The following is a 17591-nucleotide window of genomic DNA, read 5'->3' on the forward strand; positions in this document are numbered from 1 at the left end:
ATCTGGAGATGGGTACACCATTGCTCTTTTTATCTGCAGGATGGCTTGATGACATTGGTTTGCCTCAGTACAAAGACCAGTTTCATGAATCCAGAGTTGATGGGAGAATGTTGCAGTACTTAACTGTGGTAAGTTAAAAACCTTTTTCCCCAGTTGAACCCAATTTAACTTCAGATTGAGCAAAGAATTTTACAGTTTTCCTTTGAAGGTGAATGGTTAAAAGAATTTTTCCAAGACAGAAATAGTGCCAGTAGCAACTCATTTGTGTTGTCTAGCACATGACTATTATTCCTAAGGTTCATAAAGCAAGTCATAGGATGTGTTATAGCTAACTTCTGCAGTTTCTTTCAATATCTTGTAGCACATTGTGGTTAAAGGTAAAAATTTACAAGCCTCTGCAGTGTATTGTTCTCCACACCCAGGAAGCTGTAGTATTGGTAAACTAAAGATGAGCAGCAATTCCAGTGTTTTGTACAGCTCCAGCCACAGTAGCAGCAAACCTTGCACTACACAGAGCACTGTGTTTTCTTCCAGTTTCCCTGCCCAGGGATAAGGAAGTATTTAGATTTAACTGTGCTTATAAAAAAATGCCTAATTTAGCTGCTTTCAAAGGTACAGCCTGGTCCATACTGGTTGAGAAGCCTTTGCTACAAGAGCATGGTGTCTGTGATCCCATGGTTAGATGGATGTTGCTAGCTGCAGTGATCCTACTCAGAACAGGATCTTAGCCACAAACAGTCTAAGTGTTTTAAAGGATCAGTGAGCCTGGATTAATAAATAGGCTACAAGCTCTCCTTCACTTTTTGCTGGGTCTTGGTATGATGCAGTGTTTCAAACAACCAACCCACCCAACAAATCAACCAGCAACACACTCCTGGACCCCTACCCTAAAAACCTCTCAGTAAGTGTAAACTTCTACCAAAACTATGGTTACTATGGTTTATATAAAACTACAGAGCAAGCTTAAACATCTATCTTCTTGGGGAAAGTGCCTGTTTTGGAAGTATTCTATACTCTTTTTTTACAGAATGACCTGCTCTTTCTGAAAGTCACCAGCCAGCTGCATCATCTGAGTATTAAGTGTGCCATTCATGTGCTGCATGTCAATGGTTTTAACCCCCACTGCCTACGCAGGAGACCAGCTGAGGAGGTAAAAGAATGCTTAAATAAACTACATGAGCACTAATTACCTGATTGCAGCCAAAGGGGATTATTGTACAATGCTAACTTGCTATCCAACAGAATCACTGCTACAAGGGAAAGGCTCTAAAGCAAGCTTCCAGCTTTCCAGCACTGGAATGTAACATGTACTCAGCAGTAATAACAAACATCTACTCAGTCTTTAAGCACTTTGAGCCACTTCTTAGTTAAATATCATGCACTTCCCTTGAGAAATTATTTCCTTAAAGAAATTCAGTCAACTTCTGACAGAATAATTTGGAATGTTTTTTCTTTGCCTAATTTTTAACTCTCTGAGACCATTCAGGTTTTTCCCTTCTCTGGCTAGCATAGCTTAATTTCTTAGTATTAAAGGTTGGCAATAACACTGTTCTTGAAAATGTTCCCATTTTTACACCCTGCAATCTATACCGCTCTACTACTTGATTCAATATATGGAATTTCATCTGTCTTACACTATCCATACCTGCTGTCTTGTCAGAGGATGGCTGAAAGAGGCCTTCAACAGAAACAATGTCTTAGAATCAGGGAACAACTACTGCCCTGAGGAGGAATGCTGGTTTTATGGCAACTGAGAGGACATTATGAACAATGCAGGCTACAGCATCATCATCTTTTCTGGTTGTTTCAACAGAATAATGTGTCATCTTCTGAAGTAGTACAGTGGTCCAACCACAGAGTGATGGAATGGCTCAGATCAGTTGATCTGGCAGAATATGCACCAAACCTTCGAGGAAGTGGAGTGCATGGCGGCCTGATTGTAAGAACTGCACATTTTACTATGTATCTGCTAAACACTGTCAGACTGTAGTACAACTCATGTATCTTAATTTTACAAAGGAAACTAAACAAATAACTTCTAAGACTTTTTCATAATCAAACCTGAGCTATGCATGAGTGGTTAGCATCAAGGCTTGAAACAAGGCAAGGTAAGGGTGACTACCAACACTTGTATATATACAAATTGCCAGAGATCAATTGGTCCAATGGTGCACTGAAGCTAATGTGTATCTGCCCAATGGAAAGGCATTCTGCCAGGCTATACCCATAAAAGGCAGAAGCAAAGACCTTATTTCTGGGGGAGCGGTGGTCAGCTTATGTGCTCTCACCCCAGATAAACAGCTTGTTTAGCAGACAGGCAGGAGTCCTGTCCCCTTTGTTCTTTTTCTGCATTGCCCTGTTTTCCTGCAGGAAGGAGGAGAGAGAAAGGGACCTTGTCTAGACATCTTAAGGCCTGTCTGGGTTTGTACTGGGCCATGTCCTGGCCCTACCATGATACCAACCCAAACTGTTCCGTGAGAAAGTTATTTTTGATAAGGCATCACTGGGTGCTTCTTTTGAGTGGTTTTAACAGAATTTTTAGCCGCAGTAACTCATGGCATTTTGTGCCAGTGACAAGGAAGGATTTTTTTTTAATGCAAAACACTGGAACTATTTGCAGCCAGTGTTCTGAAATACCATGCTTCTAGTCTGTAGACTTTCTGCAAAAATGAAATAGCACAGGTTTTTCTAAGATTAAGTTTATACTCTGAGTAGAGCAGAAAATTCTGGAAACAAATGTGTGCAATCCAAAAAAACCCACAAGGATTGACGATAGATATAAATATGTATTTGCCTGACCATGCTCTGCATCTCTTACTGCCTACTTCCATGTATTTCCTGTTCAAAATCTAGCAAGTATCACACGACAGAGTTGTAGAATGTGGCATGTAGGTAGACAGCTTAGAGTGAGAAATCCCTCTGACTAGCACAGTAATGGTTTACTATTGCAAATATTTAACCCTACAGAAAATAAATATTCTGCCGTTTTCCAACAGATTCTTGAACCTCGCTTCAATGGTGACACGCTGGCAATGCTGCTGAATATTCCACCTCAAAAGACCCTCCTGCGACGCCACCTAACAACCAATTTTAACATATTGATAGGACCAGAGGCACAACAAGAAAGAAGAGAAATAATAGAGTCAGCAGCATACACACCTCTGACCACCACTGCCAAAGTCCGGGTATGTACTGCTGTCAAAAAGGAGGCATTCCAAAATTTCATGCTTCCTTGACCCTGTCTTATAAAGAAAATTATAAATGTGCAGGGGGAGATTGGTTCTAGAACTGTTATGTTCTCCTTCCAGACACCAAAGGATTTAGTTTTGTATCTGTTTACATCACTTCCAAAATAAACACAAAATCCTCCCTGTCTTTTCTTAGAACATTGTCTAAATGTATTTAACATCTGCTGTAACTCCCAATTTGAAAAGAATGACATGAATTTAGTTCAGAATCTAGATACTTGAATGACTAGAGTACAGCAGTAAATCCAAGAGGAGAGGATTTCAAATGTTTAGAGGACAATCTTATTTTTATTATTCAAAATTTGTCTTCTTTCAGCCAAAGAAACTTGGATTTTCACATTTTGGAAACTTAAGGAAAAAGAAATTTGATGAGTCCACAGACTACATTTGTCCTATGGATACAAACCCAACTGCTGCAAATGGTACTCAGAAAAACTATGGTGGCTACAAAGGACTTAGTCCATTCACGGACCAGGAACTGGATCAGGTGGGACAGACAGACTGATGCCCTTCTCACCTCATCCTCTCCATGCATTCCAAAGCTTGCAAATAACCAAACATGAGCATGTACAAAGTATTTGCTACATCCGCATTAACTCATTGAGAAAGTATTGGGTGTGGACGTGGGAAAGAGTTTTCTAAGAATGCCAGCTTCATTTGTTTTAATCAACATCATCATGACTCCACCTCCAAGCCCTTTCTCAGGACTGTAACACCTTTACACTATGAAGACTGAGGTATTTTGGCAGTTAAGATGGTGGTTGCAGTAAACACAAGACTTTTGTACCTCTAGCTTTCATAGCCTCAGTATGGCTGCACTACTATTTTCATTATCTCCATGGGTGGGTTTGACTATAATTATTTGGACTAATTTGTACAAAGCTATTGACCTACATAATCTGATTGTACTTTAATATATGTTTTTAACAGACATTACTTAAACAGTCCAACTGAATTTTTCTTCCATTATGTACAGGGTGGAATTAGTTATGTTTAGACAGCATATGTGAAACCAATGCATCAGTAATGAACAAGATTAATAAACCAGTACTTAAATAATTCACTTTTGTTATGCAGTAGTGAACTTGTAAATGAAACTGTCCAGACATCAAACACACAAATGATGAAGATTAAAAGCCATCATATTTTAGTCAACTTTGTTGTTGTGTAAAGGGATATAAACCTTGAAAAATGGAGCTCCTGGAGGTTTGTGAGAATTTTGGCAGCACACAAGAGACAGGCAGCTGGTGTCCTTTCTCCAGTGACCTCAAGAGAGAGAAAAACACATTAAGCCTGATATTTTTTTCAGTTTTGTGACCATTCTCTAACTGAAAGTAATTTTTTCATTTGCATGGTTTACTGCATTTAACATCTCATTTGTGCTCATTATCTAACCCTTGTCTTTTTCAATGTACACCTCAGTAAAGCAGCACTTCTAAGCAGGGACACTGCCCAATCCTGACTGTGATGCAATATGGATGTCCACTTGCACAGTTAGGAGTTGTAAGTGAATGCATTAACTTTGGGCCCAGAGCTTGCATTTTACAGGTGTTCAGGCATTGCAAAACTACTGGTTTTTTGTCTAGGAGGCATGGTCTTTCGGTTACGTGTGACTTCTCAGCATGTGGGTGTGCAGTGAAATCTCAGTGCCCTAGAACTGATCACCTTTTCTGTAAGGACAGGTAAGACTGTATCACAGAGGACTCTTCTTGCCTGTGAAAGAAGGCTACCAGAAGTTTAAGTATTGCAGCATCTGGAAAATGTTACCCTACACGGACAACATCAGTTAAGCTGCTGTTGTATGAATTACAGTGCAAGTTTCATGGAATCAATCTCTCTTAATCAAGATTCACCCTTCCTCTGGCTGAATGCATTTTCATGTACCTCATGGCACAGAGGCACTTTTGTTAACATACAGAAACGAGAGCTTTTAAACTTACCTAAAGGTCATTTGTCCAGGCACTGCTACCTCCCAAAGATGCATATAGAATGAAGAAAATTGCATGTACCGTTTTGATTTGAACTGGTCCTGACTGCTTTTACAGATGGAACATTCAGAAGGCACAGTGATGCAAATAGGGGCTCTTTCTGAAGGCATAAGCCATCTTACGGTATGTATTCAACTCACCCTTCTCTTAAAAATCAGAAATGTATTCTGCTAGAATTCACTCAAAGCTGGTCAGTGGTGGTGGTGGTAGTTAAGGGTAAGCAGGTCCCTATTCTTGTTCAGGCTTTCTATTCTAAGGCTATGTATATACTTTATAGCCTGGCTGTACATTCACAGTTTAAACCCCCCTGCTTTTAAATTGCACTAGAAATGAAGTTTCATTTAGACCTATTGTACTGCTATCTTTGACCCAGTAACAGATATTTGTCCCCTTAAATGAAAACTGTTCTTCAAAGATTTTGCAAGTAACTGCCATCAACCACCTCACTCACAGCAAAAATTCCATGGAAAACAAAAATCACTACTACTACCTGACTCCACAGCAGCTAATTAAGAAGTGAGCTGAAAGGTATAACGAAAACTTGCATAACATGGTTGAGTCACATGCCACACAATCTCAGTGAAAATTTCCTCCAGCAAGTACTAGTTTACATTAAGCTGCATTCAAGAATTCCTTTTAAATTTATGTGCCTCTCACTCCCTCTGTTGTGATGTGATCTCATTGCAGCTGAATGCCTGTAACTCCAGGCCTCTCCATGAACATGCTTACTCCTTCACACCTTGTTTTTTTCAGACGATGTTGAGCCAAGATGAAATGCTGAATGACAGCAGGTTTTTAACACCTACCTTTGAAGACTGGAGATGATGCTTCACCATGACCAAGAATACTAATAATACCTCATGCCTGTCCAGAGAGGTGGCCAGGAGAAGCCTGATGTGGTGGTACAGAAAAGCTTTACCTCTCTTCTCCTAGAGAGATGTAGCACATTGCATTTTACATCGTCCATGTAGCAATGTCTTATAGGCACCTCTCCTCCATGCTACTCTCCATATTACGGAGTGTGAAATAGGTGTTGAGGGAAGTCTGGTACCTGTATCCAGAGTCTGGAAAGCCAAAACTGGCAACACATTTTACCCTTTTACTCAGCTGTCATGTACATGGTATGTTTATGTACTGTTGTCTCAAAGATCTTTTGTAAATTTTTATTTTTATAATTAACTTGTAATGCAGGAATCATCAATACTGTTGTGCCATAGGGACTTCTCTGAGCCACCTAGAAATTCAGATGGGCACTCTGAGTGCAGTAGCACTGGCTCACTAAATCTTAACTGCTGTCTTGCCAGAGAGTCTTCTCTACAGAAAGCTTTTAATCTCTCATCTCTTTTGTTAGCACTTGTCCTGCCCTCTTTCTCTAAGCAAGTGCAATGTGAATGGGAAGAATGGAACATAACACTACCCACCAAGCGCTTGCTTTTATCAGGAGGATGACAAGATGGTATGTTCACAAATCTTCACCTAACAGATGCTGAACAAATACAGCAGGAAATGGAACTTGGAGACTACCAGAAAAACTGATGTGCTCAAAAGCTGGTGCTTCATTTGAAGTGAGTGGGGTTTTACTGTGTGATTTTTACATATGCACAAAGCTGTTCACTATCAAGGAGAAATCACTTTAAGAATGGGGTTTGCTGCACTGCATACAGGGGTAAGTGTAACAATTTCCAGTGTGATCCATTCCTTAGTTTTAAATGACAGTTCTTTAACTTGGAAGTCTTGAATAGCCACTTCCTTTCAGACAAATTGTCAATTGCAGGACTACTGCTGCCACTTGTGCAAGCATCAACCTGCTCAGAAGCCTTCTCAACAGTCAAAACAGTTCAGACTGTTTTCTAGGCCCTGTACCTGGTTTGTCTGCAACACAGTACTTATGCTCAGGAAGATAGATAATATTTCTTTTGATAGTTAATTAATTAATCATGGCTGCAGAAAGCCCTGAGGACTGGAGATTACAGTAGGAACACTTCCAACACTTGCATTGAGAACTGGTGATGTAAACAATATTGCAGTTCATGTTCGGTTCTCTTTTCGTTCCAGCTACAGATAGATTTTCATACAATACTTAGCAATAGGAGACAAACATTACTGCTTTGTGATGTATAAAATGTGACTAAAGAGCATTAGGCAAGTACCATAATAAAATAAATATTTGTTTAAAATACCTGACAAAAATAGGTTTCTTTACATACTAATATAGCCTAAAGCCAGGTCATTCCCAGTCCCAAATAATAGGGGAATCTCCAGTAACTGTCTCCAGCATGCTGCAAAGGCTCTTTGTAAGCTGTCAGTGGCACTTTTCAAAGATGAGCTATTCTAGTCCTCATTCCCTGAGCCTCTCATGACAGACCCTGCACTGTATGGTCAGATTTTAAAAGCTAAATACAAGGTTTTGTTGTCTAAAATGGTAAAACAAAGGCAATTTTTTTCAGTCATTTAACAATTAAATGATAATGTAAAAATCTGAAGGAATGAGATGTCAGTATAGACATCAACAAACCAAAAATGCTTAATAAAAAGTTATTAAATCTCCAATCTGGCAACGCAGTCAACACTGGTGAACCAGATCATGGGCATCTGAAATGCTCTGCAAGGTTAACTAGCCAGCAGAGTTATTACACCTCTACAGATGAGATAAACTGCCCCAGCAGAGGCAGCCTTACTATCACTGGGATAATCCAAGCACATTTTCAGATTCTTCTTAATGATCTTTAAGGTCCCTTCCCACCTAAACCATTCTATGAATCTATGTATTTATAACTCAGTTTGGTGTTGTGCCAGCTGGGCTGTGGAGAGTCAATCTACAAAATTATTGGGGTTTAAAAAAAAAAATATATATATTTATAGTAAGAAATCCTGATAAGCATAACACTGACATAAATGGCTCAAATTATTTTTGACTTGTTATAAATAAATTCCAAATGTTTCTCCATTTCTTGTTGACTGAAGTGATTCAAACAAAAATACACATCTCTGATCAGGGACAGAATCAGTCCGAATCTGTGTCTGTCTTTCAATTATTACTACAAATGTAACTGATGAAGTACAAAACTCCTGGTCAGTTTTTAATTAATAGATTCCTTGGCTTTAGATGACTAAAAATAAATATATTAAATAAATATATTAATTAGCATCTAAAGAAACAAGTTTTCTGGCTCAGGGATTTGTCAAACCCTAAAAGAAATGTATAAACCAACTCCTGGCAATATGCAGTACTTCAGGCACTGAAACTAAGAAATGCTATGTGGTAAAAACACTGAGATGAGGCATTAGCTGAGTGTAAGATCTACTCAGCATAGCTTCCAAGAGGAAGAAGCCACGTTTTCTTGTAAGCAAAGCTAATCTCTGAAACTGCCAAAAGCACTACCACTGCACTTAGAGAATGATGTGCAAGCAATGCGCCATTGCTAGATTATGTCTGTACATACACCCAGAACTTCCAGATATAGTTGTCAGTTCACATGAAGTCATGTCAGCCTCCTCAATACACCTCACACCACTAAGAATTTGTTACAATAGTAAGCAATTTGCATGTCACCCAAATTCTATTCACTTGTAACATACTAGTTCCTGGCAATGCTGTAAAACAGCCTTTTTTGTTCTTTTTAAACAAACACCAACACTGACTGCTCTCTGTACTCTGCTTCCCCAGCACTCAGTAAAGGAATTACCCTCTCATGAATTCCATCCCCATGTTAACAAACACGTGGGTTTATCTCTGTTCTATGTCTCTAACTACACTTAAATTTCTTTTCTCAGCATTACAGTTTCATACTAACTTCAGAGTTTAGATGAATTTTGTCACACACCTCAAGATTTCTCTACTTCTTCGCGCAGAAACCACATTAAGTAGTTAAAACACACAAAAACACAGCACAGTTACACATCAGTTGTAAGAAAGAATGCAAGGACTTGATACCTTTTTGTAAGTAAGTGACACCAGCGTTAGTAAGAGAAGGTACAGCTCTTGGGATAGCCAAGTTTGTCCAGGTTGGGTTGACAGGCAAACTGAATCATAGGTGGTGGCCCACACATGAGAATGAGTGTCTCACTGCTGGGAGAAGGCAGGTGGGCTTTAATCATGTCTGCAGTAATAAAGCCAGAACTGTACTTCCAATCTGAAACAAAGAAATTACACTGTTCATCTGAATGTCTGTGCAGTCTGAAGCCATTTTAAGCAGCCTGTGTTGTAACCACAAAGGAGCTCAAGTCAGCCAAGTTACACCACTATCACTGTGAGCCAAGAGAGGGTAAATCTCTGAGCTCAAACCCAGTGGTGCCTTTCAACAGAGAAAACATGAATAACAAGGACCTGGTTGGTAAGACACAGAAGTCTGAATTACAGACGTAAAAGAAATTGGACAATAGGTGAGGGAACAGAAGTGAAACTCTGAGTCTTGGACAGCAGACAAGCAAAGGCCTTTCCAGTATGCACCAGCAGCCTACCTTGTGGAGGTCTGTCCAGTGTATACCACAGCGTGAACTGTTCAGGATGCTTCTTAGCTATATCTTCTAGCTCAGCTCTCAGCAATATATCCTTTTCTGTCTGCAAAATAAGGCTGCTGTTCAGTTCCAAACCATCTCAAGATACCCTCTAGAGTATGAGTGCATCTGGCACTCAACAAGACAAATGTAATGATCCTTTCAAACCAAGAATGGTTCTTTTTTTCCACTTACATGATAGCTGTTACTATTAAAGGCTTCAGTAAATTCAGATGAAGAAAAACAAACTTTGAGACTTACAGCCACCTGTACACTGCCTTAAAGATGGCAATTTGAACACATTTTTAATCCAGGCTAAAATGACAGCTGAATTTGTTGCAAACCCTGGCAAATACAGCCCTGTACAACATGGGTGAAGGTTAACTGTCGAAGCAGATTAACAGAGCAAAAACCTGTTTTCTTGAAATCAGTGGAGGAGTAAAATGAGCAGGATCAGGGATCTGTTCCACTATTTATTCCCCAACACAGGAAATTAGGGAGTACAAGTAAAACTTTGAGGAGCCATGTTCAAAACAAGTAGCAGATGATCATAGGAACTATGACAGTACCTTGTGAATAATTTTTGTGTTCAGTTTCTCCTTCTTAAATTGTTCTGACCAAAGACAATATATTAAGCACTTACATTATAACCACTTCCTGCTCCTCCCTGCAATGATCATTTAAAAATGTCAGACTGTTTTTCTCTCAGTATTTTTTCATAAATGGCTGTGTGAAAATACAAACCAAAGTTATGGGAAGAGCGTGAAACACACAGAGCAGTGATTTCTCCAGGGATCAATGTCCCATCAGTTTATAAAGCTCAGAGGCCAGCAGAAGCAGCAAGCTGTTAAAAGACAGAGGAGTTCATATACTCACTTGATTAGCAAAAAGAAGGTAACATTTGGTGGAATCCTTAGGATCACTTGTGATACGACGAATCAGCTGCAACATAGGAGTTATTCCTGTTAAAAACAAAGTGGTTAAAAAAAAAAAATGGACATTCCTTTCCACGGCTGCAGTTTCAGTATTAAAGCTGCCTGCCTTCAGCCTTTAGTGGAGTTTAGTTTGCACAAGGCTACATACCTCCCTATTTCTAACCCATGACTAACACAGAGCTTGGAGGTTTCTGTTATTACAAACCATTTCAAGACAAAACCCAAACCATACTACTTGTATCTGAGGCTTTCCTCTTTAGCATTCTCTGCCATATACAGTGATCTTACCCTCACCCTCAAGACATTCTCCCAAAATATGATGTTACTTTGCTGAGCTCCCACAGTAAATCAAGATTATAACTCTGAAGTCACCAGCTCCCAGGACCAAGCTCAAGCCACTGCAAAGCCTTATTGTTGCCAAACATTCATGGAAAGAAACGCAGGAGGTAAGTGCTCTGCTACTAAAGCGTTTGGTACTACCTCCACACATACATAAATCACCTTTGTTCTTAGGCATCCCATAGGAGAACAGCTTTACCTGTTCCTCCAGCTATCATCCCAAGATGCTTTGCAGACTTCTTCTCTGCTTCAGACTTCTTATGAGGCTTAATAAGAAAGGTACCTAGAAGAAATATTCAAAAGCTATAGGTACATTAAGTCCAAGACAAACATGGATACACGTCCCATGGGAATAAATTACTATAGCCTATAACTAATGTGGACAGCTCTTCTGGAAATACTAAATGGACTTGGGACAGCATTGAGCATGAAGAGCAGAAACCTCTTTGTAAGCTCCAGTCCTAACTTTGAACAACTGATTTACTCCTTCCCTGCTACCCAGCATCATTTATTATCAACTCGAGGATTGGTACACCACTGCCTAGAACACAACCTGGTCACTGTGAATGTGAGTGGTAGCTAAAGGTAACCACTACCCCTGCTACATAGAAATAGGTTTCTTAGGCCATCATCATCCTCACTTGCACCATGGATCTAGCTGTTTGTGTGTCCACATTGAATGGAGTTGTAATTAAAGCAGCATCAAGCAAGAGCCCCTGCAAAGATTAGAATCAGGAATGCACACTTTTGTCAAGTACTTTATTACTGTACTTGATTTCTGGTTAATTAGATCCCTGAGACACTCAGTCAGCTAGATGACTACCTTTCAGTATCCTGTAATGAGAAGACCTTGCTGATTTCTGCTACTGCTTCACAACTGTCACAAAAGTTAGTTTGTCACTGAATTAACCTTCAAGGACCATATCAAGTGAAAAGCCCCTCAGAAGTATCTTATATGAAAAGCACTTAATATCTGCAACTACTAACAAGCCTTCCCAGATACTCCTCTTTATAACAGCCAAAGGAGAGCAGAAAGGAACATTTGTGAAACATGCATAATTTGTTTCCTCTGAGATACAATGAATTCATCAGTATGTTAGTCATCCTAAAGGTCACAATGCAGAGAAGTACTGAGCTCTTATCAGCCCCGCTCAGTCAGGATCAAGGCAAAGTCTTAAGTTACATTTCAAAGATGATTACTTCACTGACCTTACTTCCCCCAGTCACATTAGCCCTGGTTAGATCATGAAATGGAGCTGGATCTATGTAACTGAACAGTTACACAGTTCAGTAACTATGCTGAGATTCTCTGAGGGCATTTTAGGCCACAATCTGTAATCGTGCTTAAGAAGCATCTGGACACCCCTCTCCATATGGATAGCTGAGGTACTATTTCCAGTGCCTTCTCAAAATTATAATGCAATAGTGATTTTTTTTTTCAGGTTTAATTCTGTAGTCCCAGGAGTGAGACAACAACCAGTTATTCCTCATATGAAGTAACAACTAAGTACTCTTTCCCATCATATCAACTCTGATGGGCTTCTTGATCAATGCCAGGAAAGGAGGCTTTTTCTCTTTTCAACTTACTGCAAAACATTCTCTACAAAGTTTTCAAGTTTTATAAAACACCTCTGAAAACAACCAATACAAGTTCCTCCATTTTGCTCTCCCACCTACCTGCCCCCTTATACACAAGGAGTCCATTTGGCCCTCTGAAGTCAATCACATCTCCAATCTTCATGTCATCTAGGTACTGGGACATCTTTCCACCTTCTGGAAACTTGGGATGTACATTTTTATGGTAGACCTGTAAAAATCATTTATATGGTATCAACCAATCAATTTCCTACAGGCAGCATTACAAGCTGTACAACACAGTATTGCAGGTCTGAAATGTAGCCTCTAAGAAAGAACTCCAGGTAATTCTTTGCTCTCATATCTGTTGTGCCCTGCAACAGGAAGCAGCCACAGTAAGTAAAACGCTGTCAGGCACATGTTTCTATACTCTCTCAAACAGCCAGGTTACATATTGGTAGCTTCATTTCACTCCCTCTGAAAACAGCATTGTTCTATCTTTGGCTTTGTAAGACTTCCCCAGAGACTTCAGCCACATGGTAGCTTTTTCACCTTTCAAAATATATAATAAATATTAAGTAGTTAATAACAATTCACCACATATAATGTGAAAAACAGAGCACACAAAAGCTCAGGTTTTTGCCCAAGAAGAAACTTTATCATAGAACAGAATTAAAAAAAAAAATCCAGAGGTCCTGGGTTCAGAATCATTCTGCTTAAAGGATTTCCCTTGTTTCTGTATCCCATTTTCTTAATCAATAAACCCATTAGCATAATTGCTGATGCTTGCAGATGTAAAACTGCAGTCTCTGTAGGGTTACCAAAGATAGCAGCTCTTACTGACTTGTTTTCTACTTACAGCTATTAGCAGTAAGTACCAGTAGCAGCATAAGCAGGCTGAGGGAGTGATTGCTATTTGTGTGTTACCAATTACTAGAGAAGGTGCTGCAGTACTGCCAAGGGTTAACCCTTCTCCATCTGCCCTGCCTGTGCTGTCTCTCAGGGACGCAGCAGATACACAGCTTACAATTTACTATTCAGTGAGTTGTTTGTCATGCAGTCATCCCATTCAAAAGATCAATCAAAATAATCTCTATATTTAACTGAAATGAAGGATTGATCTTCCTTCCTGCCAGTCAGCAATTTATCTGTGTTAAGGGAAACTAAAACTTACCTTTATAATTAAATCAACATAACCCTTTGTCTCATCACTGGAAACTGGGGTATAGGCTCGAATCACCAGATTACCACCAATTTTTGCAGAAAGATAAACATGTTGGCCTAGGGAGAAAGAATTACAACCTGATTATTTTTTTTTTCATCTCCAGTTTCAAACTTTTCTCAGGCCTGGAGGAAAAAACAAGAGCAAATTACCTGTTAAACACAAGCAATGGTAGAGAAAATCTTTACCATGTAAATGTTGTATAAAACATTTAGTCTCTTTCTTCAGCAAGGGTGTTTGGGGTACAGCATAACTCAGAAGAGCTGGAACATTACAGAATCAAAGAGCAAGATGCTAAGAAAGTAGGAAATTTATAGTAAAATAGAGATAAAGAAAGTTTGTTCCTCATTTTCAAGTGCTTTCTACTTGGATTCTACTGTTCTCATATTCATTAATGAACAGAAAAAGTAAGGATACAGCAGTTCACACAGGCACAGAAAGAAGCATTAGGGTTTAGGAACAGCAGCCTCTTAAAAGCAAACTTCCCAGAGATTCTGCACCAAGACATGGAAGACAAAGCTTTAGGCCATATTCCTTCTCCCGTATCTCCTGCTGCCATAACACTGCAGCTTTCAGGCTGGACACTGCTGTCCACATAGGGCGCTTTGCCCAGCCTAATGTTCCAAGGAGGAGACTCTAAAAGGCACCCTTTTCTTTCTGCCAATTAAGAGCAGTGAAATTCCTTGGCAAGAGTAGTCTCCTCAGCCAGGGTTATATGGAAAAACAAAAAGCAAGAACAGTGCTAGCAGAAAACACTTAGTTTTAGTAAAATGATCCTGGTAAGAAGCAGATGGCAGGAATCTCCCAGGAAGTAATCTGGCCCATAGTTTCAGGATCTTATTCTTAAATTGTTAAGAATGAAGCCTAGATACACAGAAGCATTGCAGGGCACATTTCAATTCCTTTATCATTTGTCTAGCTAATGTGGACCATTCAATTGCATTCTCTCATAAAAGCAGAAGAGAATCTGGAGAAAGACTGCTGCCCTTGGCAGACACCATGCAAGAACAACGTGCTCACAGTGTGGAACGGCAAAGACCCTGACACTTGCCATACAGCACAGGAAACTGCAAAACACAGCAAACAACAAACAGGGCTACATCTGCCACATCTGCCGATCATAAAGGGAGAGTTTGCCCTGCACAGATCACCACTGATTCAAGGTCCAATACTCAATGCCATCAGGTTTTGCAGAGTACAGGAAAGAGAATGTGTCAATCCTAAACCGAACAAACTTCATGCTATGGAAAGCAAGACAAAGTTATACGCGTGTGTGTAAAGCCAAGGCATGCACATGCCCAAGCCAAGCACATGCCCAGAAAAGGCTCTGAATATTTCTGCATCTTCCATATGTGGTAGTTGTATTTACCCTTCTGTTCTGCACAGACCAGTTACAAGCTTCCCAGGCAGAAGAGTTCTTCTTTCTCATTTGCAAGCATGACTGTATCTGCCAAAAGCATGACAGTTGACAAGAAACTGAGGGCTTTCAACATGGAAGTAGAACGTACATAGCAAATAAAAGTTTTGACAATTCTTACTTATATCCTGACTGGTGGTGAATTCCAGCAGACTCAGTTCAATTTCACTGTTCTTGTTCTTCATTACATCACAAAATTTAACAGAAGCAAAACAAAGTGTACAGAAAAGATCAGAAATACAGCCTTTTGGGAAAGCTGACATTTCTGACACAGCAGCATTCAGATACAACTTTTTAACGCCCTGCTTTGTTTGGGAATTTGAGGTTCAGCAATCATAGGCCCAGGAACCATGAGTACAGTTATAAATCCTGAAACCAGAAATACATGTAATGAAGTGTTTTCAGTGCTTACCTACAGGTAATCCTAATATGTGATCTGGTGAAGGCAACCCAAATCGGAATCTCTTAGTATCATGACTGATTTCCTAAAAGAGCAAACAAACCACAACAGTAAAAAATCAGAACAAGGTAAACATCACCACTGCTTTGAATTTCAAACTCAATACACTTCAGCAAGCCTGTTCTTTGTTAGCATGCAAGCCATAAGCTAGGAAAGGAAGCAGAGATAGCTTTGAAAAGTAAAGTGTAATTGATCAGAAGTTTTTGAAGCAGTCTGTTCTTTTAATTCTGAAAGGAGTTCTTTTTGCCTGTCTAGGCAAAGCTTTACACACAGAAAAATCTGGAAACCCTCCACTGCCAAAAGGCCAATGAGCATATTTCATAATTTGTGACCAAAGTTCAGGCAAGACATGGCATGCAGAAACACATTCTACCTGACGCACACTGGACAGGAATCAACGAAGAAACACAGTCCTAAACTAGGACTTAAACATACAAAGTTACAATTATCCTCTTGAAACAATTGCAACACTACAGCCTTGCATAAACGTTTCTAAGAATCCTCCTCTACCTTAGGGAAACTTTGCAGCATGATTGCGGGCCTGACGGCTCTGCACGCATCTCCAGCCCCAAACCTGGAACGGTTTGGGGCTGGAGAAGCCAACGAACCAACCACTTCTCAGACTCTCCTGGCCAACGGCCCAACAGCCCCGGCTGACTCGGCACGACCACCGCAGAGCTGGAATGAGGGAGGGGGTTCAGGGGGTTGGTCACCTCTTTGTCCACCAGCCGCAGCGCGTATTTGGCTTGGGGGTCCTGCAAGGTGACATGGCCGCTCGGCCTCCGGCCTGTCCCTCTGAACAGCAGCAGCAGAAGGGCGGATGCAGCTACCACGACGATGGCGACGGCCACAGGCGCACCCTGCGAGGAGAAGGCAGGTGGTCAGGGGAACACCCCGCACACTCGGCTCTAGGGGCTGCCTCCCTCCCAACCCCTCACCGCAAGCGCCTCCATGGCAGCGACAGCCCGCAGCTTCCCCGTCCCAGCCAGGCAGCGGCGCGGACCGGCGGGAGGCGGGCGCCGGCGGGCGGCAAGTCGAATGGCTGGAGCCGGCCTATGGCTGCAAGCCTGCTCGAAATCCTGCTCCTCCCACAGCCCGGCCCGAAACAGCGCATCCAGCCTGGAGAGTCAGCGCCGCAAAGCTGAGGGGGACCGAGGAATGCACGGGGCAGTGGCAGCGTTTCACCCGTCCCGTGCAGGTGTCGGTGACGGAAGGGCTGCGGGAGCGGTGTGGACAGCAGATCCTGCTCCTCAGGATGGCAGAACGCCACCTGCACCGCGGACAGGGCAAGCAGCTAGGCTTACTGTGCACAAAACAGTGTGACAAAGACCACCACAAAACCCATTTAACGCAGGGCTTTACCTTTTGACTGCGAGGTCAAAAGTGGGCCTCTCATCAATATAGCAAAAACTAAAATAAAATTCTATTACATGAATTGCATTGAATTATTTTTTTTTAATCAGATTTCATTTGCATCCCAAAATGTTTCACATCCTGGCTAAAACATACCAGCAGCTTAAAACAGACTATAAAGATACAAGAAACAAAAAAGAAAACTAAACTCCTTGTCTAGTATGTCTTCATACTATCAGAAATACAAAAGGTAAACATCACACAGTCAACGAAAAGTAAGTAACAATCAAATACAACTAATTTAAGATAGGAATTTTTAAAGTCATCTCGTTCCTGTTAAAACAGAAGAGCAACCAAGTGATTGGACAGATATGCTCCCAGCATAGTTAAACTGATACAGTGAGCAACTTTGCCCATCCTTGAATTTTACCAGATATCTGTAATGGAAAAAAATCAGAGGGTATTTTCCCTCCATTGCTCTCCAAAGAGATCTTCAGAGAACTTAAAGATAGAACAGACTATTAATAATGTAATACACAGCTGTGCCTTACACTTAA

The 17591-nt window shown here is 40.6% G+C and overlaps 2 protein-coding genes across 2 annotated transcripts in view; one reads left to right on the top strand and one right to left on the bottom strand.

Annotated features, from left to right (window-relative positions):
* Nucleotides 1-6061, top strand: part of PPFIBP2 (PPFIA binding protein 2) — a 73999-nt gene extending 67938 nt beyond the window's left edge. The window contains exons 23-29 of the mRNA XM_054390808.1: nucleotides 40-128; nucleotides 1028-1156; nucleotides 1817-1939; nucleotides 2997-3185; nucleotides 3565-3735; nucleotides 5294-5359; nucleotides 5990-6061. Of these exons, the coding sequence (XP_054246783.1) occupies nucleotides 40-128; nucleotides 1028-1156; nucleotides 1817-1939; nucleotides 2997-3185; nucleotides 3565-3735; nucleotides 5294-5359; nucleotides 5990-6061 (839 nt within the window). The remainder of the gene's footprint in view (nucleotides 1-39; nucleotides 129-1027; nucleotides 1157-1816; nucleotides 1940-2996; nucleotides 3186-3564; nucleotides 3736-5293; nucleotides 5360-5989) is intronic.
* Nucleotides 6062-9194: 3133 nt separating this feature from the next.
* LOC128974027 (NADH-cytochrome b5 reductase 2) lies at nucleotides 9195-16634 on the bottom strand. The gene is made up of 9 exons (XM_054390538.1): nucleotides 16620-16634; nucleotides 16395-16541; nucleotides 15634-15706; nucleotides 13757-13863; nucleotides 12685-12814; nucleotides 11207-11290; nucleotides 10610-10695; nucleotides 9698-9797; nucleotides 9195-9369 (listed from the first exon to the last, which is right to left on the bottom strand). Exons 1-9 carry the CDS (start codon nucleotides 16632-16634, stop codon nucleotides 9197-9199), a joined length of 915 nt encoding a protein of 304 aa, XP_054246513.1. The 3' UTR covers nucleotides 9195-9196.
* Between the last annotated feature and the right edge of the window lie 957 nt (nucleotides 16635-17591).

Source organism: Indicator indicator, chromosome 21 (assembly GCF_027791375.1).
Source record: "Indicator indicator isolate 239-I01 chromosome 21, UM_Iind_1.1, whole genome shotgun sequence".
NCBI classification, from domain to species: Eukaryota; Metazoa; Chordata; class Aves; order Piciformes; family Indicatoridae; genus Indicator; species Indicator indicator.

Bases quoted from the DNA above. Each gene is read 5' to 3' on its own strand.
- LOC128974027 (XM_054390538.1), bottom strand. The intron at 15,707-16,394 runs GTGACCAACCCC...TTGCTCTTTTAG, and splicing joins TGCGGCTGGTGGACAAAGAG to GAAATCAGTCATGATACTAA. The intron at 13,864-15,633 runs GTAAGCACTGAA...CTTTCTCCCTAG, and splicing joins CATATTAGGATTACCTGTAG to GCCAACATGTTTATCTTTCT.